The sequence below is a fragment of the Canis aureus genome, chromosome 10 (genome assembly GCF_053574225.1).
Source record: "Canis aureus isolate CA01 chromosome 10, VMU_Caureus_v.1.0, whole genome shotgun sequence".
NCBI lineage: Eukaryota > Metazoa > Chordata > Mammalia > Carnivora > Canidae > Canis > Canis aureus.
In genome coordinates, this window is record NC_135620.1 from 72,731,157 (window position 1) to 72,757,922 (window position 26,766).

General features: G+C 46.6%; 1 protein-coding gene across 4 annotated transcripts in view; it reads right to left on the reverse strand.

The window, feature by feature from the left end:
* Nucleotides 1-26,766, reverse strand: part of ASTN2 (astrotactin 2) — an 850,745-nt gene that overhangs the window by 596,213 nt on the left and 227,766 nt on the right. For 2 of the 4 annotated variants that reach the window (XM_077913089.1, XM_077913088.1), the window contains exon 4: nucleotides 7,474-7,626. The exons of 1 other annotated variant lie outside the window; for it this stretch is intronic. In XM_077913089.1, the coding sequence (XP_077769215.1) occupies nucleotides 7,474-7,626 (153 nt within the window). The remainder of the gene's footprint in view (nucleotides 1-7,473; nucleotides 7,627-26,766) is intronic. One more of the 4 variants, XM_077913091.1, reaches the window with a different exon arrangement.

Here is a 26,766-nt window from a genome sequence, read left to right on the forward strand (position 1 = left end):
CAGAATGTAGGCTTATGTAAATATATTATTTTTTTCCTGTTTATTGGTAACTGGCTATAAATTATTCACTTAGTTGGAAGAAAATATTCGGAAACATTAATGGCTTTAAATTATCTGCCTTACTGGGCTGTTGTTATGCATAAATGCGGAACACAAGCCCCGGGTCCAGTTTTTATTTTTCTGTGTTTCTAGCTGTCTTGGTCCCCGGAGCCTCTGCCCGCTTAGCAGCCTTCCCTTCCTACGGGGACGTGGGGGTGGAGGTCCCTGCCCGAGGTGCCGCAGCAAGTCTTGAACCGGCCTCCTGGGAGTGAGGCTGTCCTGGGGACCACGGCAGCGGCCTGGGGTCTGGCCCTTTGTCCGTGATGCCGCTGCTCTTCTGTTCCGCCACCTTCGAGCCCTGGCTCAGCCCTGGCTCACCTCCCCAGCCCACCGCCGGGTGCTAAGAGTCTGCTCGCCCTTCCAAATGATGCTTTATGGTGACTCTTTGGGAAGTCTTCAAAGTCGTCCCGAATGACTAGCAGGCCTACTTCCCGCACACCCCTGAGGCCATGGCATGCTCCCTAGGGCTGAAGGGGGTCTGAAATAGGGGTCCTGACTCTCATTCTGGAGCGGAGAGAGAGGCCTCACCCTCCAGGGTCTTCTAGCCCCTGAACTCCCCCACAGCAGCACGGGGGATGCAGAAACACTTGTCAACACAAGAGAAGCTTCAGCCACTTGCTTCCAGGGTCTAGCCTGGGCAGGCACCGCTTCACGGCTTGAAGGCCTCACCTGGACCGGCCGCAACGAAAACCCAAGTTGCGTGGGAATGCAGTGTGGGCTGTGTCTGGGCCCTGAGCTCACAGGTCCACATCCACTGGCTGGACCAACTTGGGCAAGTCTCTTAACCTATGTCTGACCTTCCTCTCCTGTAGCCTGGGATAATGATAAGCCTTACCCTATGGGATCTGGGAAGCTTTTAAATGAGGTAATGAGTGATGCGCACAGTACTTAAAATACACGAAATAGGGGATCCCTGGGTGGCTCAGCGGTTTGGCGTCTGCCTTCAGCCCAGGGCGTGATCCTGGAGACCCGGATAGAGTCCCGCATCGGGCTACCTGCGTGGAGCCTGCTTCTCCCTCTGCCTGTGTCTCTGCCTCTCTCTCTCTCTCTCTCTCTGGGTCTCTCATGAATAAATAAATAAAATCTTTAAAAAAAAATGCACGAAATACACTAAATGCTGAGGAGATGCTGGTGCACCACATCTCATTAACCATTTGCATTCTGTGGTGCTCCCAGCTATCTCCTCGTATCCATCCATCCTTCCATCCATCTGTCCCCACATTCTCTCATTCTGCCGATTGCTATTCCGTGCCAGCTCTGTTACACACTGGAGCTACAGAGAGACATAAATCACTGTCCTTCCCATCATGGGACTGTCAGAGCCGGGGAGGGAGACAGATGCGTCCGCACGTATTTACGATGGATTGTGATAAAGGCTGAGACGGAAAGCAGCACCGGGCTGCATGGGCCCGGACAAAGGAGCGGCTCGCTGAGCCGAGGTTAGGGCTGAGGGCGGGCTGAGGGGGTGTTCCTTCCCAGCGAAGACTTTGAAACTGAATTCTGAAAAATGAGTAGTAATTTGCTGCCTGGGACAGAGAGAGGGGAGAAAGGGAGGGCGTTCTAGGCAGAACGTGATCTGGACACAGACTTGGGAAGCGAGGCAGATTGGCTGAATGGAAAAATGGCCAGTGTGCCGGAAGCCACAGATTGCAGAGGCTTGGGACCTGGACGGAGCTGGGGGCAGGCTGGAGTCGGCGAGGAAGGAGCCTGTGTAGCAGACTATGGCACCTTTCCACCCTATTAAACATGTCCCCTGCATCTTACAGATTCTTGCTCTTAAAGCTGAGCACAGACACCCCAAGTGGGTAAGGATACTGACAGGCATCAGAGCAACAATGAAACAACAGTGATAAACATAACAGCCAATAAAACAATGGGGAACCTATGTTCCACGTGCACCTTTTGCTGGGCTCTCCGCTCTACAGGCATTGTGTCATTCGACCCTATAGAAACCCTTTGAAGGTGGCACCCTCACCATCCCAACATCCTCAGCATAAGCTTGGTCCTTCTTCCTGGGACATCCCTACAACCTAAAGACTTGAGAAAATGTTAAATGATTTCACTGAAAAGCTAATGAAGTATAATTTAAACTGAAATAAGCATGTACGTATTATGAAATAGAATGTCATGGGGTTTTTTGGGTTTTTTAGGTGATATCTGGTATTTGGGGCTTATGGCCAATGTCTATCGAGCCCAGCTGTAGACCCTTTGGGAGTGTGTTGATTCTCACCTGTCTTTAGAAGACCTCCCTGCAGAAGCTTGAGATGCCCTAATGCCAGTGACAGACGGTTTGGAAACTGTTGTAGCCTAGAGAGCGACGTGGCCAGATTTAGTGTGTTTTCAAAAGATCGCTCCAGCCACCACGGTGGTAGATGGATTTGTGGATGAAGGGGCTGTTGCAGGACTCTGGACGAGGAATAATGAAACCTCAGCCAGGTCAGAGGCAGTGGCCCAGAGAGCATGGGGCAGACCTGGGAGCCTCTGCAGGCCACATGAGCAGGACCCGATGACAGTAATAACATCAGCTACTCATTACGGAGAGTGGGATTTTTGTATTTAAAATGGAACTAACCCCCATGAGCTGACTGATTGATCTTAAGCGATTGAAGAAGCTATGTTAGCCTCAGTTTCCCCATCTGCAAAATAGTGTCAATAATACCAATGTCCTATATGGGTAGTTGGATAATACCTGGTTAGTTCCATTTTAAATACAAAAATCCCACTTTTAAATCCCTAGCTAAACCTCATGAGCCTCGGGAAGCTCTTCCTCCCATCAAAAGCAATCTTCCCCTGCTTTATTTTAGCCCCAACACATTCACTTTTCACTGCCTGTGGCCGTGGGCAGGGTTCGGGTGGGGGGCAGTGCCTGCTCAACAGCTGCCTCATAAAACCCTGTCGGAGACAGGAGGACAGCAATCAAGTCCCCCACCGCCTCCCTCTGTCCGCCTAAGGATGATGCACTTGAATATCCACGAGGCCTCTCAGGAGGAAGCCAGAGTCACAGAAACACACTGGAGCTGCTGTGAACCATGCTCCATCCCACGACACCGGTTGCCCACTGCCCGCTCCATCTGCTGCAAACCACTGGGCACCACAGAGGCAGAGAGAGGCCAGGTGCTGCCACTCTGGGCCAGAAGGCCCGACGCCACCCCAGCAGCAGGTGGAGGAGTTGCACTGAGAATCCAGACTCTCCGGGGGCACCCGGGTGGCTCAGCAGTTGAGCATCTGCCTTTGGCTCAGGTCGTGTCCCTGGGGTCCTGGGATCGAGTCCCACATCTGGGTCCTTCCAGGGAGCCTGCTTCTCCCTCTGCCTGTGTCTCTGCTTCTTTCTCTCTGTGTCTCTCATAGATAAATAATCTTAAAAAAAAAAAAAAAAAAGATAGAATCCAGTCCCTCTTACGGGATCTGGGGCTTCTGATGGTCATGCAGGCTAACGGAGCACTTCCAACCCTGCATTTCTGTGGTTGCTTCTGTTCCTTGAGATGCTAATAAATGTTCCAGGAGGAAACATAGAGTCTGTGGTCAAGATGGTTGCACAGACGTGGAGCCAAACAAAGAAGCCCAGCTTCCTGTCCTGCAGGACTTCCTAGGGTCTTCAAGAGTCTAGAATGCATTCAGAAATGTCCAAGAGGCAGATGGAGAATGCACAATTTCTCTGACTTGTATCGCCCGTGGGGTTCCCCAGTCCGAGATAATCCTGAGGACCTGCAGCAGTAAGCATGCGAGCCAGGAAGCGCGGGGCTGGTGCACACTATCCTTCTTCTGTCTTGCGAAAAACCCTATCCAATGGTGGCAGTAAAATCACGAACACAATGTTATTAAGCCATTTTCAAAATTGCCTTAACAGCATCCACTTGAGCACAGTTAATGTGTTATCCATCAGCAAGCCTATCTCTAGGGGAAACAAGACTCCCCAGAGGTCTGTAGCAAGAGGCTCCGGCTTATCCTGGATCCCTCTTACAGCACCAATCCGGAAGTTACAAACCTGAGCCACTTTTGAATGATCTTTGGAGGTTAATACAGTCATTTATTCAACAAATACGTATTAAGCCCTTTCTATGTATTTCGCGTACGAGTATGAACCACGTTTTTTGAGGTTAGTAAATAAGCCAAGAAACAAAAATCATTTTAGACCACACGATTGTGGAACAAGTCAATAAAAAGCGTAACACAGCACCGTCTTGGGGTAGAGAGCATTGGACTGGGTGGTCAGGGAAGCCCGTTCGGATGAACTAGGATCAGAGCTGAGAGCTGAATGGTGGGAGAACTGCCAGGGGAGCAGCTGGGGGTGGGGCACGTAAAGAGACACAGTACGGGGAAGACAGCACGTCGTCAGGTTCTAAACTGGGGAACCATTTGCTGTGTTCCAGCAATCGAAGGAAGACAGTGAGGCTGGATCACAAGGAAATGCCAAGCGAGTCAAGAGGACAGGAGCCAGATCCAGATGGTGGAGGAGACTGGCAAGTAGTTTGGGATGTATTCTAAGGACAGCAGGAAACCACAGAATGATTTTCATCAGAAAGTGGCCTTATCCGGGTTATGTGTCTAAAAAGATTACTCTTGGGACACCTGGGGGGCTCAGCGGTTGAGCATCTGCCTTCAGCTCAGGGTGTGATCCTGGGGTCCTGGGATCGAGTCCTGCATTGGGCTCCCTGCATGGTGCCTGCTTCTCCCTCTGCCTGTGTCTCTGCCTCTCTCTCTCTGTTTCGTGAATAAATAAATAAAATCTTTAAAAAAATTTTAAAAAGATTACTCTGGCTACTTTAAGGAGATGGAATCCCAAGAGGGTATAGTTGCCAGCGGGAGGTAAGAGGTGCTCATACTGGTGACAAAGAAAGGGAGGACAGATTCGAGATACATTTAGGGAGAAAAAAAAAAAAAAGAATTTCTTCTTGCCTTAGTTCTCTTAGGCCCAATTTGACTTGTAAATCAAAAGCAACTTGATATCCACTCATCATCTAAGTCAAACAGCAGATTTTCATTAATAATCAAATTCTGAAATTCTGCCCCAAGAGGGGAGACAGATTCCAAAGCAAAGGCCAAGCCTAATTCCCCTCCCACTAAAAGAAGCCCCATGTGGCCTAGTTTACAGCACTGTGTAATAGTGAGCAATCAGAAACAGCCCAAATGCCCAAGAGTGGAGGCCTCGTTAAGACAGTTACGTTGTAAAAGAGGGATTTGGGGGGAAGGAATTCAGTAGTATAACAAATCTTTTGGATAGGACACTAAGGAGATAATTCAGACAGGCAGTGAGAACAGGGGAGGTTAAGGACTGGGAGTCACTTGTACTCATGGGGGCTGTATTTGCCAGGAGCGTATCTCGGAAGGGATTTCTTGGTGACTGATAGAAGGAAAAAGATGGGTAGGTAAGGCTAAATGAAACTACAACAAGTGACCCTGCACAAATATAAGATGGGACACACACAAGGCAGCATTTACTCAGCTCCCGACACATGGGCTGAGCGTTCCATGGTGTCTACATTCACCGGTTCACATGTCTTCACAGCAATGCCCTGGGGCAGGAACTGACATCCCATTGTGCAGAAGAAGAGCCTGGGCCTCAGAGATACCCTGTGACTCTTTAGAAGCCATTCAAGTTGAAGCTGACTGGGCTGGGACTGGCAACCAGACACGGCTGACCTCAAAGCGACTTACTCACCATTACACATTGGTTCAAACTGGGGGTTACTGTGTGGATTCCCAAAAGGAACCCCGGCATCGGCTTCTGCCTTGATTTACGACCTCAGTTTAATGTGTCGATCCTTGGTTTGTGCCAGGGTTCAGGATTTCACAGGACAAAGACCTAGACATCCTCTCAACAAATAACAACATCTACCATGTGTGCAGGTACCAATCTAGGCCCAGAAGTGCAAAGATGCTTCAGGCAGCCAGACGAGTCCCACCTCCACACAATTCTCTGTCCCAAACAAGATGACATTATATTCCACAACAACGAAATCAGTGCTTGACACGTATGTGGGCAAACTCACACATGGGCATTCAGAGTGAATTCTGGCCGTGACAGCCAGCGGCGTCTTCGTGGAATGTGCCATGCAAGTTAGGTTGGGAACACAGGCAGGGCCTGGCCAGTTCTGAGTACAGTGGTTCAGTTCAAAGATCTGGAATTCAGCTGGGTTAGTTCTTCCAGGCTCTCCTACTGATGAGGGCATCCCTTTGGGCAAGTGCCCACAGCTTCCCGTGACTTAGCCTTATCATCTATAAAATGATATTTAGCTGTACCTTCTATGTAGTGTTGCTGAGAATCAAATTGAAAAAAAATAAAAAAAGAGAGAGGTATATAGTATTTAGCTTGCTGCCTGGAGTAACTAAGTGTCCATAAATGACAGCAATTGCTCCTAGGGTCCGGATAGGTCATTTAAGGCAGGGAGAACGGCATGAAAAGGAACATGGTAGTGGAACACGCAGATTTAGGTGGGACAGCAGAGACCAGGGCTCCACAATGGCCTTGGATGGTCCTTTCCACAATCCTGGGCACTTCTGAAGGCCCTGGACAGCCACTAAAGCTCTGGGAGAAGAGGAATGGCACCATCAGAACAATGTTCACAGGGACTAGAGACATGAGAGGCCAGAAGAAGAGAGGAGCTGGAGGCTACTGAGTAAGCTTACAGGGAAGGGAAGGGATTCGGATGCCAAGCAATGATAAGGGGGCCCATCCCATCTACAGAGTCATACAGATGACAAGAGGAAGAAAGAGGTGACGATGGTGATGACAAGGAGGAGGAGGAGGAGGAAAAGGAGGAGGAGGAGGAGGAGATGATGGGAAGAGGAGGAAGAGAAGGGGAGGAGGGAAACATCTACTTTTTATTGCATGCTGGGCTGGGCACTGTGCTAAGATATCGTAACAATCCCATGGGTTCGGAGTGGTGTGGAGAAGCAGAGCGACCTGCCCACAGTGACGCGGTTAGTTAACAGCAGAATCGAAATTTTGAATCCAGTTCTACCTACTTTACAGTGCTCCCACCCCTGACCACGATGCTATTCTATCGAAGAGCGACTCCCAAACCTGCTCCGGGATCCCAGCGTGAGGATGCCTTCCACAAGAACATCTGCATCTCCCGTGCTCTCTGGAGAGCCACCCACTAAATGTAGGGAGCTTTGAGGTGCCTGTTGCTAATCTTCTCAGCTGCTCTAGGAGACGGATGGTCCAGTCCCATCTCAGATGAGGCAGCTGGGGCTCAGTGACACTAGCGCCACCCCCCCGGGGCACAGGTCAGCTGTCTTCAAGCCTCAGCTGAGATGACTGATCAGGGACAGTACGGCATGATTATGGGAGGACTGGGAAACAAGGGAAGGGGGCACATCTCCTCCTGGTACGTTCAGAACCTGGGGACAGCCCGCCGAGGGAGGGCCTACCTCGAGACTTGCTCCTCCGCTTCCGCCTCCCTGCCGAGGCCCTGCGTGGGGCTGGCTGCAGCTGACCGATCTCGATGGGCGTGTTAGCGCGGAAACTCTCCTTGAACTTCTGCATCAGGGACTCCACGGTCTCCTGCGTCGCCTCAGCTGCTGCTACAGGGTGGGCAATGGGGCTGAGGTTAGGGCTCGGCCTGCCCCCAGCCCCTAGAGGACTGGGCCTGGCCACCCTGAGTCCCTGGAGCTCCCTCCCTCCAAGATGAGACGGAAGCCACAGGCACCGGTATCTGTTGGCTCCTCACTGAGGCATTCAGCACACACTCCATTCCAGGCATTGCCCCGAGCCCTTGAGATAGGGTGAGAAGAAGTCAGACCCAATTTGTGATTCAAGGAATTTGTAGTTTGGGAAGACACCCATCCAGGCATTCCCAATACTGCAATACTTTAGTGCTAGGAGAGTGCAGAGTACCAGAGTAGCACCAAGAAGGGTCCTCTCACCCATCCTGGAGGTCAAGGCAGGCTTTCTGGAGGAGGTACTATTTAGAGAGAGGGACACCTGAAGGAGGAATAGGAATTAGCAAAGGGAGTCGAATCAGAGTAGGGTTACTAAAGAGATCTGGGATAAGAAAGAGCACCTGGGTAGGAGGAGAGGCATGGGCAAAGATCCGAAGCCCGAAAGAGCAAGGCATGAGTTCAATGTGGCTCCAAGGGAGCATGCAAAGAGGAGACGAGGCCAGGCGGGTAAGATCACTGTGAGTCACATTGAGGAGTCTGGAATGTACCCTAATGGCAAAAGCTATTCACTGAAAATTCGCAGAAAATTGGCATGTTCAAAATAAGTCTCATCCGACAACAATTCCTAGTAAGAATGCGGAGGATGCATGCAGAGGTGGAGAGACCAGTGCAGAGAGGCTTTGGCGTAGCCAGCCAGAACCAGAACAGTGGCGGTGGGGGAAGACGACATCATGGGTCAAGTAACATTTGAGAAGATAAAACTGCAGTACTGTGACATGGAGATCACTTGGTACAATATCCCAATTTTACTGAAAGGGAAACTGAGCCACACCCCTCACCCCCCAGCCCAGCCAAACAAGGCATGTGACTCACTCCAGGCTAGCCAGTGGCAAAGTCAAGCCTCCTAAATCCCAGTCCAATGCTCTATTTTTATCAATACCCTGGATGGATTTGTTAGTAGTCTCATTTCTGTAAAATTTCAAAATTGAAACTGGTAGGAAGTTCCAGAGAATGGTAAGAGTGAGGTCAAGACGGACAGAGAAAAAAAAGGTGAAGATAAAAGAAAAACAAAAAAGAAACAAAAGCTTAAGAAGGAAGGAGGAGGACAACATAAAAGGTAAGGGGAGGAAATGGGAAAGAAGCAAAGGAAATCATCTAAATGGCCTCACTGCCTTTGTTCTGAGAAATTCCCAAAGAGAGTCCCAACTTTGAAGCCTCCAAGCTCAGCCCTCCCTCCATCTATGTCTCCAGAGGCAAGGACGCTTCTTCAGTTGGAGCTACCTGCTGTCTGAGGCCAGGAGATGGTATGTGCAAAAGATTCCTGTTTCTTTGAAGGGATTTCACCGGACTGGACAAAGAAGGCTTCTGAACATCCCAACACCAATTTCTAAGGAGCTCCTGTTTTCCCAGGTAAGCTTTTCAGCTTAGACAGATGTGACTGGGGCGTAGCTCACATCCAGAAGGCTGTTTTGGGCATGGGGCTCTGCGAGAAGCTCTGTCTTTGAGGACACAGGCTGGGGAGAGGGGGTAATCCATGTTTGCTAAGGAAAGACAACTGACTCTACAAATGGGCCATGAGGTGGCATAACTTTCTCATCTGCCTGTCTTGCTGTCTCCCTATATTTCTCCATTAGGTCTCCTTAAAGGTGAACCGAGAACAACCCAAACATGGGACACCTACTCCAAGCCTATGATGCACAGCCTTCCCGCAAGAGGCTACGCTCCAATTCTGAGAAGCACTTCCCCACGCCCAGTCCTGATGGCTTAAACCCAGAGATGAGCGTGACTGGCCCCAAATTGTAAGAGCTGGACTATACTGTGGTCAAAAGTCTGGAATCCTCCAAGGGCAGGGCCCATTCAGGTTGGCCAACATTCATGCCTTCATTCATTTTCTTATCCGTTCACTCATCCATTCAACAGTGTTTTCAGAAAAAAAACAAAAAACAAAAAACATAATGTATCTGTGTCAAGTACAGGAGGTGTTGTCTTAGCTCGGGCCACCAGAACAGAAATCATCGATTGGGTAACTTCACAAAAATTTATGTTCTCACAGCTCTGGAGGCCGGAAGTGTGAGATCAGGGTGCCACGGTGGTTGGGTTCTAGCGAGGTCTCTCTCCTTGGCTCACCAACAGCCATCTTCTCACAGTGTGCTCACATGGTAGGGAGAGAGAGCCACAGGCAGGGAGGCAGAGACAGAGGGAAAGAGACAGAGATCTCGTCCTCGTTTACTGACACCACGGTCCTATCCGATTAGGGCTCCACCTTAATGATCTCATTTCATTTTAATTACTTCTTAAAGATCCTATCTCCAAATATAGTCACCATGGATTGAACTGTGTCCCTCCAAATTTCTTGTGTTAAAGCCCTAAATGCCCAGTGTGACTGTACTTGGAGACAGGGCCTTCAATAGGTAATTAAAGTTAAATGAGGTCATGACAGTGAGGTCTTAATCCAATAGGATCCGTGTCTATAGAAGAAGAGGAAGAAATCTCTTTCTCTCTCTCCCCCCTCTCTTTCCCCACATACAGGAAAGGCCCTGTGAGCACAGCCATCTGTAAGCCAGAACCCAACTGTGCTGGCGTCCTAATCTTGGCCTTCTAGCCTCCGGAACTGGGAGAAAATAAGTGTCTGTCGTTGAAGCCACCCTATCTACGGTATTTTGTTATGTCAGCCCAAGTAGATAAACACACAGTCATCCTGAGGTTAAGACTTCAACACATGGCTCTGTGTGGGGGTGGGGGTATGGTCCATAACAAGGTGCGGTGGTGAAATGATGAACAGCCCCTGGCATGATGCTCGCCATAAAGATAGGACGGACCACGATTAATGAAATGATTGACTTACACGTGTAAAAATTTTTAAGTGACATATGTCACAAAGGAGAGGTGAGAGAGGATGCGGAGGCTCTGTTAGCAGAATGTGACCTAGTTTAGGAAAATCCTGGGCACTTGCTTCGAGGAGTGGGTACTGGGACTGAAAGAAGGAAGCGGTAGGGAGCGGGGAAGTGAGGAGAGGAAGAACCAGACCAAGAGCCCTCTGAGGGGAAGGTGGATGGAGGGGGCTGCACCACCACCCACTGGTCCTCAAACACCCAAAGCAAGTGACGTGAGATCATGCTGGAGAGGTAGGAAGTCCTAACCCCACCACCGACCCCAACCCTCTGGGCCTTATTAGAGACAGGACGCCCTGACAGTTTTCAACAGAAGAGTGGCTTGACCAGATATTCATTTCGGAAAGATTGTTCCGGCAGCAAAGAGCAGGATTCACGGGGGATGGGCAGAAATGGAAGTAAGACGACCAACCAGGATGACGGGGCAGTTGTGCAGAAGCCCACCTACGAGGTGATCCCCTGGATAGGGTAGCAGAGGGAGAGGCAGAGAAGTGGGCACGCTTCAGAGCTCCCTTGCAGGCACCGCTCCCTCTGGAGGTGGTGGCTGATTGGAAGACGAGGATGAGGCGGGGTCGGAGGATGGAGTCTGGCCTGGCATCCACAGAGGCCTCATGAAGGCACCTCTCAAAATGAGCAGGAGCTCTGGGAGACAACATGTTCCAGAGGACTGAGACCACGAGCTGGTCGGAGCTGTGAACCCCTGGTGTCCGGCACACGTTTGAGGAGAGAGGTCGAGTAGGCTGGGGGTTGGGTGATGCGGTCTCACACTTGCAAGATAGAGCTGGACTCTATGGACCCTCCACGCACGCACTCCTTGGAAAAGGTACAGGAGCCTTGTGCATGGTGGTTAAGGACACGAGCTCCTGGCACGGGCAGTCACCGGAACACATGTTCAGTCCTGATCTGCACTGGCTGTTCTCCATCTGCTCCCCTGCCTTCCATCCATCCCCACCCCACTCTATGTCCTGGGGACAGACCCTCTGTGACCACACCCCTGCTCCTCGCAGTTGGCTTTGCCCAGTGGGAAGCCCTTGGGGGGATACAGGAGGAGAGAATTTGGAGACGGGTCTTCCCTCACCCCTTATCCCTCTCTGCACCCCATTCCTGAGAGTCTGGGGCCCTTGACAATTCCAGCTTCTGTGGGGGGCCCCTGGCTGCAGATCCTGTCCTCAAAGGCTCCAGGAAAACCAATGCCTCTCCCCACCTCCTCAATGATTCCAAGAGTCAGTGGTGGCTTCCTGATATTCCTTGTCCCTGGGTCTTCAATACCCTCATGTCGACCCTCTTCCCTCTGCCCACGCCCCTATAAATACCTGCTTCATTCAATTCCTCCTGCAAGTCCCATCTGAGGGTACCTTCTTTGTCCAGGGGAGACCTCAACTGATACACCCCCCCTTCTGTGGTGCCTCTACCACTCACCAATCCTAACGATCATCCTCCTCCCATCCTGCTATTTCTGCTTTCCTTTCTCCAAAACGGATGCAGACTGGACTGGCCGGGAGGTGAGGATGACATGGAGAGGGGAGGATTGCTCCTCCGAGCTGCAAGGGTTTCTGATCCCGGCAGTAGCAGATCTCACTCACCTGTCTGGCTGCTCTGGCCTTGGCAGCAGTGGCAGGTGCCCACACTTATGGGGAAGTGCCTGTGCGGGCCCTCCATGGCCCACTGCATCCTGCCTCCCTCTCTCCACCACCCCCGCCCCTCCGAGCCCTTTCGGTAGCTCTATCAATATCAATATATCAAGTTGTCCAAACAAGCCACACCACCTCCTGGTCCCCGCTGAGCTCTGCCTCCCCAGAGCAGCAAAATGCTCACCCGTCGCCTGGATGAACGCAACAGATGGTGCCTGATGTGAGCATCGTGTCAGCCCGGGAAGGGAGGGGAGGAGGGGGAGCTGCCTCTTTCCACCATATGAGACACTGTCAAGTTTAATGGCTATGAACCGCTGGGGCCAGCAGAGGAGACACAGAGAGGGGAGGAGAGAACAGGGGAGGAGGGAGGGAGAGGGAAACAAGAATGCAAAGGAAAAGAGAGCTCAGTAATAAAGGCAAGGGGCAAGAAAGGAAGAGGCCCAGAAGAGTGGAAGGGCAGAGGCAGCAGAGGGAACAGGAAGGGGAGAGGCAAGGACAGGAGAGGAGACAGAGAAGGCAGGAGAAGGGAAAACAGAGGTGGAAGAGAGGCCGGGGCTCCAGGGCCTTTGCAAAGGCATATGATTCCCAGGTACCAGACAAGCTCCGGGCTGATCCTCTGCCCTTCACGCTGTGTCTACCTTAGAACCCAGTAATTATACGACAGCCCCCCCTCGACACACACAGCCTGGGCTGCTCCACCACCAACGCTTGTATAGGTTCTGGTTCTGGTTCTGGCATCACTTTTATCACCCTCTTTAATTTTTCTAGACTCATCAAGCCTATGCAGGAAGAAAATCCACCATTCTTGAATACCAGCTCTTTGCTAGACGAGGAGCCTGGCATCTTCTTATGGTTTCCCACTTACTCCTCCTAACAGGCTTGAAAGGTTAAGTGTCATTAGCTGGTGTTTAGAAATGAGGAAACTGAGACTCAGAGAAGTCACACCATCTCCTAGGGTCACACAGCTTAGGGATGGCAGACCTGGGATCTGGGCCCAGGTTACAGTGACACAGAGGACCCTGGCCCACTCCACGCACCACCCTACACACATCCTTCTGGTTCGTTGGTGGATGGAAAAGGATATCCCGGTCTTGGGGTTTGAATGTTACTTCTCAGGGCCTGGAAAGGGACTCTGACAGCCCAGCCCCTCCTAAATGATCCAGGCAAAGAGCCCAGGCAACCTGGCCCTGGCTGGAGCCAGGGGTCCACCTTGACTGGAGACTGGCCAGCTATGCCAGAGAAATCTTGCTCCATGTTGATGGTCAACACAGTCCACCCTACAGGTCTCAGGCTCAAGTCATGCTCCATTTTGTGAGCTTTGTCTCCCTACAGAACTAGGTTCAGAGAACCAGCCACAGGCGAGTATTCACTGGCTTTACCATCCAGTGCAAGAGAAAGAGACTCGATTCCAATGTTAGCTCTGCCATTGTGTGCCATTGAGTCACTCGCTCTCCTTCTTCCTTTGTAAATGTCTGTAGGGCTGTGGGACGACTGTATGTAATTATGTACATAACTTGTCCGACGGAGCTCCTAGAACATAGCAAGTGCTCAAGAGCACTCATTACCAAACTTCCTCTTGCTTACCCTTCAGCTTCATGACTGGTCAATCATTTCACCCAACCGTCCAACTACCCATTCAGGTATTCATTCATTCAGTCATTCATTGGAACGTCACCTGCATTATTAAATATCCACTTTGAAAATTCTTTCAGAGAGTATATCATTCCTCTTTTATTCATTTGTGAAAACAAAGGCACCAAGAGACAAAGTCATGACAAAAGTCCACAGAAGATCAAGGTCTAGCCCTCAGGTCTCCTGTGTTCATTATTCTAAGTCCCCAAATTCTAAGATAATTTTAACCTCCGATCCAGTGATGCTTAATTTTCTGTATCAACTTGTCTGGGATATGGTACCAAGATAGTTGGTTGAGCGTTATTCTTGATATTTCTGTGAAGGTTTGTTTTGTTGTTGTTTAGATTTTTTAGATTACCATTTAGCCTGGCAGACTTTGAGCATGCTCACACTTTGACTGTAATGAGAATGGGCTTCCTCCAAGTAGTTGAAGGTCTTCACAGAAAGAAGCCTGACCTCCTCTAAAGGAAGATTTCTGCCCACAAGTCACCAAACTTGAACTACAACATTAAATGTTCCTTGCATCTCTTTTTTTCTTTTTAGATTTTATTTATTCATTAGAGACATGGAGAGAGGGAGAGAGAGAGGCAGAGACATAGGCAGAGAAGCAGGCTCCATGGATGAAGCCCAATGCAGGACTCGATCCCGGGACTCTGGGATCACACCCTGGGCCAAAGACAGACACTAAAAGGCTGAGCCACCCAGGCATCCCTATTACCTGCATCTCTAGCCTAATGGTATACCCTGAAGATCTGGGACTTGTCAGCCTTCAGCATCATAGGAGTCATTTCCTTAAAACAAATAAACACAGAAACAAATCTCTATATAGATGTTGACAGAGATATAGGTACATAGCTAGAGAGATAGAAAAAAAATCTATATATATATAATCAATAGGTAATAGAGATATAGATACCTCCTATTGGTTCTGTTTCTCTGGACAACCCTGATTATTACATGGTTCATTCATGGTTCATATTCCCTTTGGCTTTGGACTGAGCACACTTAGACGCCAGGATTGTGGTGACAGTAAATAAGAAGACACCCCAGTCCTAAAGCACACACCAACTAGGAAGACCTAGTATAAATGCAAAGAACCATCACATTTGGAAGTTGTAAGAATCCAGTTGCTGAATCTAGCATGAATTCTCATACAGAAGCCATCTCTTCATGAAAAGAAAAAAACGAACAAAAAGAAGTCAGTATTCCTTAGCCAGATGACAATACTCCACTAGTAGAATAAATTGAAAACAAAACCCATATACACATTTTTTAAAATGGCCACCTCTTCCCAATTCTCAGGGTTAAAAAGTTGATGGATAGAATTTTCTCACTTTTTAGTGTTTTTTTTTTTTTCTCCCACACATTTTCTTAAACCTTTGATGCCTGCTACAGCTTATCTTCAAGCAAGCGCCTACAGGCAAGACAAATGAACAAACAGCAGCAAATATAAATTGGAAAACTTGGGAACAGCCTTTTCTTACATACACGATCTCGGGCCTGTCAGCTAGCACAGCAGACTTGGAGGGTGGTCATAATTTCTGCTGGAGAACTGTATTAAGCTGGAATGATGGAATAAAAATTAGTAATATTTTCCTCTGTTGTCTTAAAAACAATACCTTCCAGGTTCTCTGGAGCTGGTTCCACAGTCCCTAGCCAGGACAGAGATGGTCTCGAAGATTCTTTCCAACTCCGTGGCCCTGTGGTTCTAAATGTAAATGAAACTGTGCTTCAATAAGATGAATGCAGTAACCACAAGAACTGCACTCTTGAGTTTGCAGGGCCTTCGTATCTCTTGAGAATGCTGTCCCCTACATTCTCCTATCTTTATAGGGCCCAGAGAGGCACAGAAGATTTCCAAAGTTTGGGCTGAAGTTGAAACATCAGGCTGACAAGTCCTCTGTAAGAGAGAAAGGGTCAAGTAACTGGACAGACAGGGTCAAAGCCTTCTCGGTCACTTGAGTAGCACCAGGAGAGCAAGGCATGGCTATGGGAAGGCTTTGGGATCGGCTGCAATCTGGAATGTGAAGCCCTGCTTCTTACCAGCTGTGAGATGTAGGCAAACCACTTAACCATTCAAAGTCTCAGACTTCCCAAGTGTTAAGCTGAGGTTTGCAATTCCAAATTCATAAAGCTGTTTTTGGATTAAATGAGATGCTAAAATGCTTATCACAGTGCCTGATGCGGAGTAAGCATTTAGGCAATGAGAGTTAATACTGTTATTTTCATGGCCAAAAAGATCTTAAACCATCAGTCATAGCAAATCAGGATCTTCTGCCCAAACCTGCAGGGCACAGAGGCAAGTCCAGAATCTGTTGGGACTCACAGACACTAGCCAGCTTCTTCTCCCAGATTCATCCTTTCTATAACTGCACAGGAAGGCCAAGTATGCGGGTCTGCGCTCCCTGGGACCAGTGTGCCACCTATTTTACAGCTGGGATTCTGCAGCCAACACCGGCACTGGGTGCTGTATCCGGACATGGACACTGGGGACGCCGTGATGAACAGAATGTGGCCCCTTTTTGAAAGCACAACACTCTTTAAGTGGGAGAGACAGGTAAACATGATGAAAGGAGTATGCTAAATAACCAGAGAAGAGTGACAAGACCACTGAGAACATGCAATGTTCTCCAATTCCTTCGGCAAGTGGTAAGGCTCTAGAAAATTCCTGGAGGAGAAGCCAATCATCAGAGCCTTATCAAATGCAGAACCAGGTGAAGGGGACGATATTAAGAGTGCCACCAGCAGGCGACAGGGGCAAGGACTGTACAGAAAACTCTGCAGTTTGGTTCTTCCAGAGCTTAAAGTGAGAGATGATTTCATTACCAAGAAAGTCCATCTTCAACTAAGAAGAGGGTGGTCTCATTATCATTCCTACCTCCTTTCCCAAACCTTACTTCAAAAAGCCCACCTACTTTGGGAGCCTTGCCCTCTGGCCCCATTACCGTTTCCAGTGCCTACCCAGCTATCTCAGATCCTCTGGGCATGGTGTGCGTGCGGTGCAGGAGTCCCACAGATTGGGGTTTCACCTCCATTCTCTCACCAAGGCACCATGTGGCTTTAGGTATTGGGTATGTTTCTTAACGGCCCTAAGCCCCAGTTCTTTTCCTGTAAAACCATGAGCCTAAATCTCCCTCCAGAAGTGTGGGGTTCTGTGGGTTTTTTTCTGGTTAAAATTCAATGCAATAATATATGCAATGTGCTTAGCTCAGTACCCAAAACGGATTAAGCACTCAACGAAGTATAGCCTTTATTATCATTATTGTTAGCCGGCTTAAGTGAGATAAGCTTGCAGAGGGCCTTGTGCTGACTCAAAGCTTAACGCATGCTGTGTTCTTCCCTTCCCCTTTGGGTAACTCATCGCCTTTGACTCAGGACTATGGACTCTAACTCCCTGTCGTCCTCTCATGTATAAACTTTACTATCATCCGTGGCTGCTGTGAAGTCCAGAACTTCCGCTCATGGCTTCTGTCTGCCCTCATGCCTCACTATGTGATGCTCATCAAGTTTGTGCTCTGACCTCTAAGGGATTCCCAGGTCTCAAATATACAGCTGATAAAGATCTTGTTCCATCATCACAAGCCAGAGGAAGCGGTTTTCTGGAAGCAAAGGGTGGGGGGAGATGCCCACCCTCTTACCCCTATTCTCTTCCTCCCCAGGAATTTAACCTTTTCATGATTTTACTTTTTCTCACCAGAGAGTTAGCTTAGACTTCTCTGGTTGATCTGTTCCCAAAGTTCACTAAAATGTACTGCTCCAATTTGTCAAGGACATCTCATTAGTCATGTAATCATAATAACAGTAATAATAAAGTTTATGCCATTTATGGAGTGTTTATAATGTGATAGGCATTAAGGTAAACAGCTATGATTTAATGTAATTCTCATAATGACTGTGGTGCATGGAATAATAATTAGCCTCATTTCTTCGCCTCACCCCTCACCCATACCACTGCTATAGCCTCTTTGTGGGTGGAATGTACTTCATTCATTGCTCCTTGATTTTCCGAGTGACTTGTTTTGGCCAATGTTATGTGGGTGAAAGTTAACGTATGTTAATTATGAGAATAGGCTTTAAGAGGTACCACATGCTTCTGCTCACATGCTTACACCTGCCACCACCACAAGGAGGACCTGCCTCAGCTGGCCTGTTGGTCCAAGGAAGGTGAATGGCACATGGTAGAGTCACAGGTCTGCAGCATGGAGCATTGACCCTTCTCTTATAGTCTAGGGCACTGACCCTTGCCAACCTGTAGATGATAAATAAACCCATCTAAGATGAGCGCAACACTCCATCTATTCCTTAGACACATGACAAATTGATGTTTATTATTGGATGCCATTGAGATTTTGTAGCTGTTTGTTACACAGCACTATTGTGGCAGTGATTGGTATACAACCTGTCAAGAAGCATATTATTATTTCCATCTTACAAATGGGTAAGTGAGGCACACCAAGATTAATTAATTTTTCAAGTATCATACAACCTATGAATAGCAGAGTTGGACAGATATCTTCAAAAGCTACTCCACGGATTATCTTGGAGTGTGGCCCATAAACGTGATCTAACGAACTGACTTGCATATTGGAGTAGATGAAAATAACCCCTCTCAGCCGGCTTCCCTTTAATCCACATTAATGATAATTATGGAGAATATCTCAGGAATAACAATGACCTGAAACTGAAGTGTCCCTCTTCAGTGGCATAAAGACTATGAACACACCCATTCAGGGCTTGCAGGGCTACACTTGGTGAGTGAGTGAACAAGTGATTCAAGGTGTGTCTATGACTGGGCACTGAATCCGGGCTATGAAAAACACACGTTGCCACATAAGTCCATTACCAAGCCATGCTATGGTGGAGGGAGGGAGGAGTTTATCACGGAGTGGAATACGGAGTTTGTACAATCTTACTACTTCAACTGGCAGATTTTCCACCCATCTTCCTTGAAACTAAGGGCATTATCTTCCCAGTGCAAAAGGGTGGTTATAAATTTAAACACATGTAAGTCAACTATAGCAAATGGTAGGGATTTGGGAATGAAATTAATGCAGCTGCATTATAAATATGTCCTATTTCTCAATATTAAACTCTTAAAAATAGACTGGCTAAATATATAGGCAGTAATGGATTGAGGCTGAGTTGGCGTTACTATAAGGCTCGGGATTTTCCATTTAATGACTTATAATTTCAATTTCCCATTCCTCCATGACAGTGAGAGCGAGCTTGCTTTATTAGTCGTGATTACATGCCGCCACCACACAAAACTGAAAAGAGAAACCACTGGCGAGCAACATCAGTGGGAGGGGAGAGCAGAGGATCCCTAACTGAAAACTCAGCAGATCTAGGAGAAGACTCACTCTTGAATTCAGTTCAGCTGTTGTGTGACTTTGGCCACCTTGCCAAGCCTCTCTGAGCTTTAGGAAATACATTATTTCTGTGAGATGCACATGAAAGCCTTTGATCGGCTGGGCCACTATGAAGTTGGCAATATTGAGGGACACTGGGTGGCTCAGGGGTTGAGCGTCTGCCTTTGGCTCAGGTCATGATCCTGGGAACCTGGGATCGAGTCCCATGTCAGGCTTCCTGCATGGAGCCTGCTTCTCCCTCTGCCTGTGTCTATGCCTCCCTCTCTCTGTGTCTCTCATGAATAAATAAATAAAATCTTAAAAAAAAAAGAAAAACAAAAAGAGTCAGACAATTCAAGTTGGCAATAGTACCACTTTGCTATAGCTTAGTAAACACAGGCCTTCTAAATTCTGTTCTTCACATCCTTAATCATATTGCCAGTGTCCACGCCAAGAAGTGAGAAAATAACATGACAGAAACATTGTGCAAAATGATCTTATTACACCGAGGTTCAAATCCTGGACCTGTCGCATACATTTCTCCTGGAGCACAGTGACACGGCCTCTCTGATCTTTAGGTGTTCTTCACTTACTAAATGGAGATGAGGCTACCTACAGGAAAGGTTCACATAAGCACAGCAGTGATACCACTGCCTCATCTCTGTTGATTTGTTGAGTGTTTACTCTATGCCAGACACCATGACCTCATATCCCACTCACCACAAGCCTGGGAAATGAGTGACATTAGTACCACCCTATAGGGACACAGCTCAGTCTGGAACCCAGGCTGGTCGGAGGCCTGTGGTTTGAACCACTGCTGAAGTGATGCACATACTAAGAGGAACGAAAGAAGGATGTGGAAGGAGCAGAGAAGGGACCAGGCTGTGGCATGTTGGGGCTGTCCCAAATACCTATGGGGGCTACGATGTGGATATGGTGTCACAGCTGTATCTGAGGAATTATTTTTATTCCATGGCTAGATAATCCTGAATTATTGTCTTCTTTCCTTATGCAGTCCTGGTTAAACTCGCTCAGCTAAGTATTATGGATACCTCTTTTTTTCTCCATCCTTTTCCCAGGGAGCAGCCAAAAAAACTAAGCTAAGACAGTAGAAAGAACTGGAAATCATGTCTTTAGTGGAGCAGAACAAATTCTTCCTCTGATGTTTTTTGGTGAAATAATAGAGATCCATCCTAGGGAGCCATTTGCACAGGGAGCCTGTGTGCACGGGTGGATGGGTCTTGAGGAATGCTCTCATTTTGCTCGATGTGCACAATGAGGTAGAGAAATGTGATAAAGGAAAGACGGGGCGGGGGTGGGGAGGCTGTGATGATAGAACCTCAAACAAAGCTCACGTAGTAACACAACTGCGGGTTCTGAGAACCCTGGCAGGAATCTCATGCTCCTGCTACTGTTCTGATAAAGGAGCATTCAGGGATTATACGTTTTTTTTTTTTTTTTTTTTTTTTTTTTTTAGTTTTTTTTTTCAACTTTCACTTATTTATGATAGAGAGAGAGAGAGAGGCAGAGACATAGGCAGAGGGATAAGCAGGCTCCATGCACCGGGATGCCCGATGTGGGATTCGATCCCGGGTCTCCAGGATCGCGCCCTGGGCCAAAGGCAGGCGCCAAACCGCTGCGCCACCCAGGGATCCCGCATTCAGGGATTATAAACAACAGGTGCTATGTCTCTCCTGAGTGTCTGCCTCTCCTTCCTCACCTTTTATCTCTCATCAGTCACCTCCTGGTTTCAACCTCTGGAAGTTGGACCCTGGGTTAGATAGAAGGGTCCAAATGGGTTTTTTTTTTTTGAGTCCCCACCAAAAATGTACATTTTATAAACATACATTCAGCCAGCTTTTCTTCCTTCCTCTCCTTATGTCATTTCCATTCAATAATTGAGGCCTCAGAGATCCCAGTGAAAGTTAACAGTAAGGCAACAGCTAAGAAAGCAACATGAATAGAAACATAAAGTCTTAGAACCCAAAGGCATCAGCTCCACTGTGTCTAGCTCAGACCACGCCTGGAGGACTGTGTTGAGATCTGAATGTCACATGAAAGACATAACTAGCAAAGCAGGGGATCCCTGGGTGGCTCAGCGGTTTAGCACCTGCTTTTGGCCCAGGGCGCGATCCTGGAGTCCCAGGATTGAGTCCCACGTTGGGCTCTGGCATGGAGCCTGCCTCTCCCTCTGCCTGTGTCTCTGCCTCTCTCTCTCTTTCTCTCTCTCTCTCTCTCTATCATAAATAAATTAAATCTTAAAAAGAAAAATAAAGAAAGATATAACTAGCAAAGCAGAACAGGCCAGGTATGGAAAGCTAGTCCAATATGAAGGCTTAGAATGGTATCATGAGGAACAGGAAGACAGAGGGGAGAAGAAAAGTTACCTGAAGGGCCACAGTACTAGTACTAGTACCAATGTTTAACATCCTTCTTACTATCACTAAGCCCCATGCACCATGATGCATGCTTTATTATTAATTGCAGGAGCTAGTTTCTTGTGAGTGCTTACGGTAGGCCAGGCACCTGCTAAAGTGTCCAAGATAAAATTTCATGAAATTTTCAATGATGCTGTGAAGCAAACACTATTTACATCTCTTTTCTACAGATGGAAAGATTGGCCCTGAGATAGTTCCAGTTCCTGATGAAAGCAAGCTTTCTCCGCCTCGGCATTACTCATGTTTGAGACTAGATAATGCCTTGTTGTGAGGACGGTCCTGAGTATTGTAGGATTTTTAGCAGCAACCCTGGCTGCTGCCAGTGAGATGCTGTTAGTCCCCTCCTCAAGTTGTGGCAACCAAAAGTGTCTCCAGGTATTGTCCAATACCCCTGGAGAGGCAAAATCACCTTGGTTGAGAACCACTGCCCTAAGGTAATCTAGCTGATAAGTGGGATGGCTGGGATTCAGATTTAGATATGTCTGGTACCGAGATCCATAATCTTAAGAATAATAGTATTAATATCAACTATAATAATAATAATAGTTATTATATTATGAGTCTACTATATGGCAGAGCTTTCAAACTATGGAAAAAAAGAGTTGGTGGAGGTGACAAGTCGTCTGAAACTGGAAGCAATCAGACAGAGAAGACACATTCAAAAAATAACATGGAAGAAATCCAAATATTACCTAACAGTGAAAACATCAGGCCAATGATGACCCTAGAGGTCCATTATTCAATAAATTTAAAACATGAGGTTCTAACTTTTATTCTAAATCCTTTTTGAGAATTATCGAAGAAAAAAATTTCAATCTGAACTGTCTTCCCCTTTGCAGAAACTCAAAGAAATTGACCTTGCTCTCATGTGTACAAGATCAAGAAGATGCCCCTCCCAGTTCCCTTTCTTCCTCCTTCCAACACACACACAGGCATGAACCCTCTTGTCCATGCATCTGGGCTCAGAATCAACTGATCCATTGCCTGGTTCTAGGTAGAAGATAGCGAAGGTACAGTAGCAAGTCTTCAGCTGGGCAGCGGATTGGCAAGTTTCCACCTGTTTGTAGTAAATTAATGATGCCCGAGCAAGGAAGACACTGACAAGAAGGAAGCCCATTAACCTCCTGCCTGCCTCTCTTCATGGTCAGAGCATCTACTCTTGAGCTGTATTTGAATGCAGAGGAGGAAAAGGAGGGGGAGACATGCACATCTCTAGCAATTATAGACTGGAATGAAAAAAAGAAATAAATCCAAGTCAGGGAGAAATCTGCTGGAAATCATTCATCCAGGTGAAATTTCAGAGTCAGTCCTCAAAAGAGCCTGATGATGCAATGAATTACACCAAGATGAAGTTAAATTAAAGAGGACAGAACTGGGCTAAACTTAAAAAAAAAAAAAAGTTCCCCAATTAACTCTAACTCAAGCACCAAAATTAAAAAACAAAAATTTAAAAAGACAAGAGGTAGATCGGGAGCTCCTATATCCACAAAGCCAAGTGGAGAGAGAAGTCCACCTGTCTGGTTGACTTCAGCATTCACCTGCAAAGCACAGGGACTAAAGCAATGCTCTCAGGCAGCGTGTGGCATAGCAAACAAGGATGAGAGAGTTTTCCAAAGTGGCATGCACAAAGACGCAGAAGTTCAAAGTCCTCTTCAGTTAAAAAAATGACAAGTCATTTATAATGACTGGAGCTCAGTGCTCCTGGAGGGTCAGTGCTGCCAATGAGGTGTGAACAGACGGGGTTGTGAACAGACGGGGGGTGTTTCAGGGAGAAACTTGAATGCCAAGCTAAGCACTTGAACTTTACTCTGTATAATAGGAAAGATTATACATACATGTCTTACGAGATATATAGATATACAGGAAGATTCTGGTCAGAAGGGTGGCACTGTCAGAGATGTACTTAAGAAAGATTAATAGGACTGCCAGTTTGGAAGAGGGAAAATAATGGATAATGATATTCATGATAACAAGAGCTTAAATGTCCTGAGCCACTCAGCATGTGCCAGTAACTGTGCTAAGCGTTTTACCTGAATTTTCCAATTTAATACAACAACCACATGCGCTAAGCACTTCAATAAATTGCTTTTTGCAGAAGAATTTAAGCTTTGAATTTAAAATGTGTTCAGGGTCCCAATATTAATTATTGGTTGAGTCAAGATACTAACCCTGGTCCAATTTTAATGACTATGCATTTATTCAAAAGGCTGTGTAAGTTTAGACAAAAGAAGATACAGATCTTGACTATGGCAATGTCAAAGGACAGAGAAAACAAGATATGTATCCAGAAATATATATATATATATATATATATATATATATATACACATATATATAAATAAATTTAGGGATTAGAATAGATAGGAATGATTGGACTTAGAACTAAATTGGAAGAGATACAGAGAAATCAAGTATGAATCCTGGGAATGGTATCCAACTATGATTTGAGAGGTAACAACACCCCAATATATCTAAAAGTTATCTGAATGTTCCCCTTTTGTAATCGAAAAGGAAAAACAGGGATGCCTGGGTGGCTCAGTGGTTTAGCATCTGCCTTCAGCTCAGGCCGTGATCCCGGGGTCCTGGGATCGAGTCCCGCATCGGGCTCCCTGCATGGAGCCTGGTTCTCCCTCTACCTGTGTCTCTATCTCTCTCTGTCTCTCATGAACAAATAAATAAAATCCTTTAAAAACATGGAAAAACATCAGTGATGTGTTCCTTACTGCAGCCAACTTGCCTACAAAACCTAATCAGAATATTCGTTACAGAAAAGAAAAAATAAAGTCACGGTGTGAAGAAATTTCATCTTAACCATCCACCTCAGCGAGTTCAGTGGCAGCAGGGCAGAGACTGTCGGGCAAGACCAAAACTCAGACTCTGGGATTCCCAGAGAACTAGAGGGTTCAGGCAGAGAGCCAAGGAGGGCATGGGTTTAATGAGCAGGAGGGCTTGTGGACAGCTGAATTTGAAACTTAAGGAAACTCAACTCATGCAAATATTTGCACTCACCTGCTCAGAGAGCTTACCATAAAGACTTCTGTGGCTTAGACCTGCAAGTCCAAACACTGGAGTCTCACTGCTTGTCCTGGTCTGCTCTGATCTTCACTGTCTTCCCATTTTCACCCTTGTCTGCCTGGATGGGCCTGACCCTTCCTACCTCACCCTCTCTCCAGTCACTGCCGTCACTCACTTCCAAGCTAATTGTCTCCACTGATGTGTGCAAACCAACCATTTATGGGAAATGCCACGGAATGTTAATTTCATTTGGAACTGGGTAATTGTGAAAAGCGCTCCCATCTTTTTATTATATAGAATGAATAAGTATTGTATTAATAGTGCCATTTCCAATTACAACCCCAATCACAGGCCTGTCTTCCCCTAACTGTGGGTTATTTTTCATGGAGCATTTTTCTGAACAGTTTTCTTTTTAAATCTTTCCCCCCTACTCCCTTCCTCACATCCTTGTAATTAAGATAATGCAGCATAATTATAAACACATATTGGAAGCTCAAATGCCAGCATGGACTATCCAACTAGAGCTACACGCTTATTGAAATTTCTCAAGCAAAAAAGAAAAAAAAAATGTTAGAGTCACCACTGAGAGAGAAAAATGAAGACTGGTGAAGTCAGCAAGGAGGAAGTCAGAGCAGTCCAAAAAACCTAGCCAGAGTCCATGTCTGGGAGCTGAGCTTGCTGGATATTTCCAGGAGGCAACCAGGAAGCATGCTCAAAGCTTTCAGATGTTGAGAGAAAAAAAGTTACTGCGCATTCACAAGATACTTCATATATATTGACTGATTTCCTCATCGAAACAAATCCATGATGCTTGTTTTTTTTTTTTTTAATTACCATTTTACAGATGAAGAAACTGAGAGTCTAAGGAGTTAAGAAAGTTGGCCAAGGTGAAGACCTAGAATGGATAAGCTGAAATGTAATCCTTGATTCTTGTATTAGCTAGTTACCACCACGAAGAGCCACTCTAAAATCTTTTTTTTTCATTCACAATTGTGTTCATTCACGTGTCTATGGGTCAAGTCAGGGTCAGGTTGTTCAGACTGGGCTTTGCTTGCTGCAAGCTGCAGGCTGGTTTTAGGTCTACTTCACACCTCTCTCATCCTCTTTGGACCAGCAGGATCTCTGGGGCGTATTCCCACAGAGATGTGAGAAGGCACAAGAAGGAAACTCCACTGTGTAAGTATATTTCAAGCTTTTGTCTGTGTCATACTTGCTAACATCTCAGTGGTCAAAGCCAGTGAGATGGCCAAGGCCGGTATCACTGGGACAGGAAAGCACGTTCTCCTCAAGTGGTGGATGGAGAGTGAATATTTTCTCAATGTAATCTATGAGATGACATCTATACCATGTAGGATCTAAGCTCCTAGAATGTAGGGGGTCAGGTCAAAGAGATGTGGCCATGGTGACACAGAAGTGGTAACCAATTACATGACCTGGAGACTTCCTTATTCATATAAATGACAGTAATGCTGTGGAAGGGCTACGGAGATGCCTATAATGGAGTTTTTAAATGTACAGTGCTTCTTTGTAACCTCATGCTTTATCCCTCTTTTCTGCTTTATTTTTCTCCATTAAACATATCACACTCTTGACCTTGTTATGTATTTATTTTATTAACTGCTCTTCCAAATGTACATTAAATAAATAAAAAGACATTGTCTATTTTGTTAACTGTAATATCAGCAGCACCTATGGCATTGACTGGAATGTGGGAGGCACATGGTAAAGATGTTTTTAAATAAATGAAATGCAAATATGTGAACCCTAGCTCCTGAAAACTCCACACATGCAAGACAAAAAAAAAAAAAAAAAACTCAATTTCTACCAATCTAGGGACTGTGTTATGCTCTAAATAAGGGACAGGTTTTTTGAGAGATACAGTGGAATGATGATCATGATGATCATGATGATCATGAGTAGTCTCTTGTAGTTTTTCTTAGGAAAGGTATATTAAAAATAGCTCTTACACAAGTAAGCAGGATTAAACCTCATAAAATGTATAGCAAAGGGTTGGGGGTTAAAACTTGGAGACAGTTTCATGGAGCAAGAGCCTTTTGAACTAGTTCTTAAAGACCATGTTAGATTCACATATGGGGAAATGGGAGAG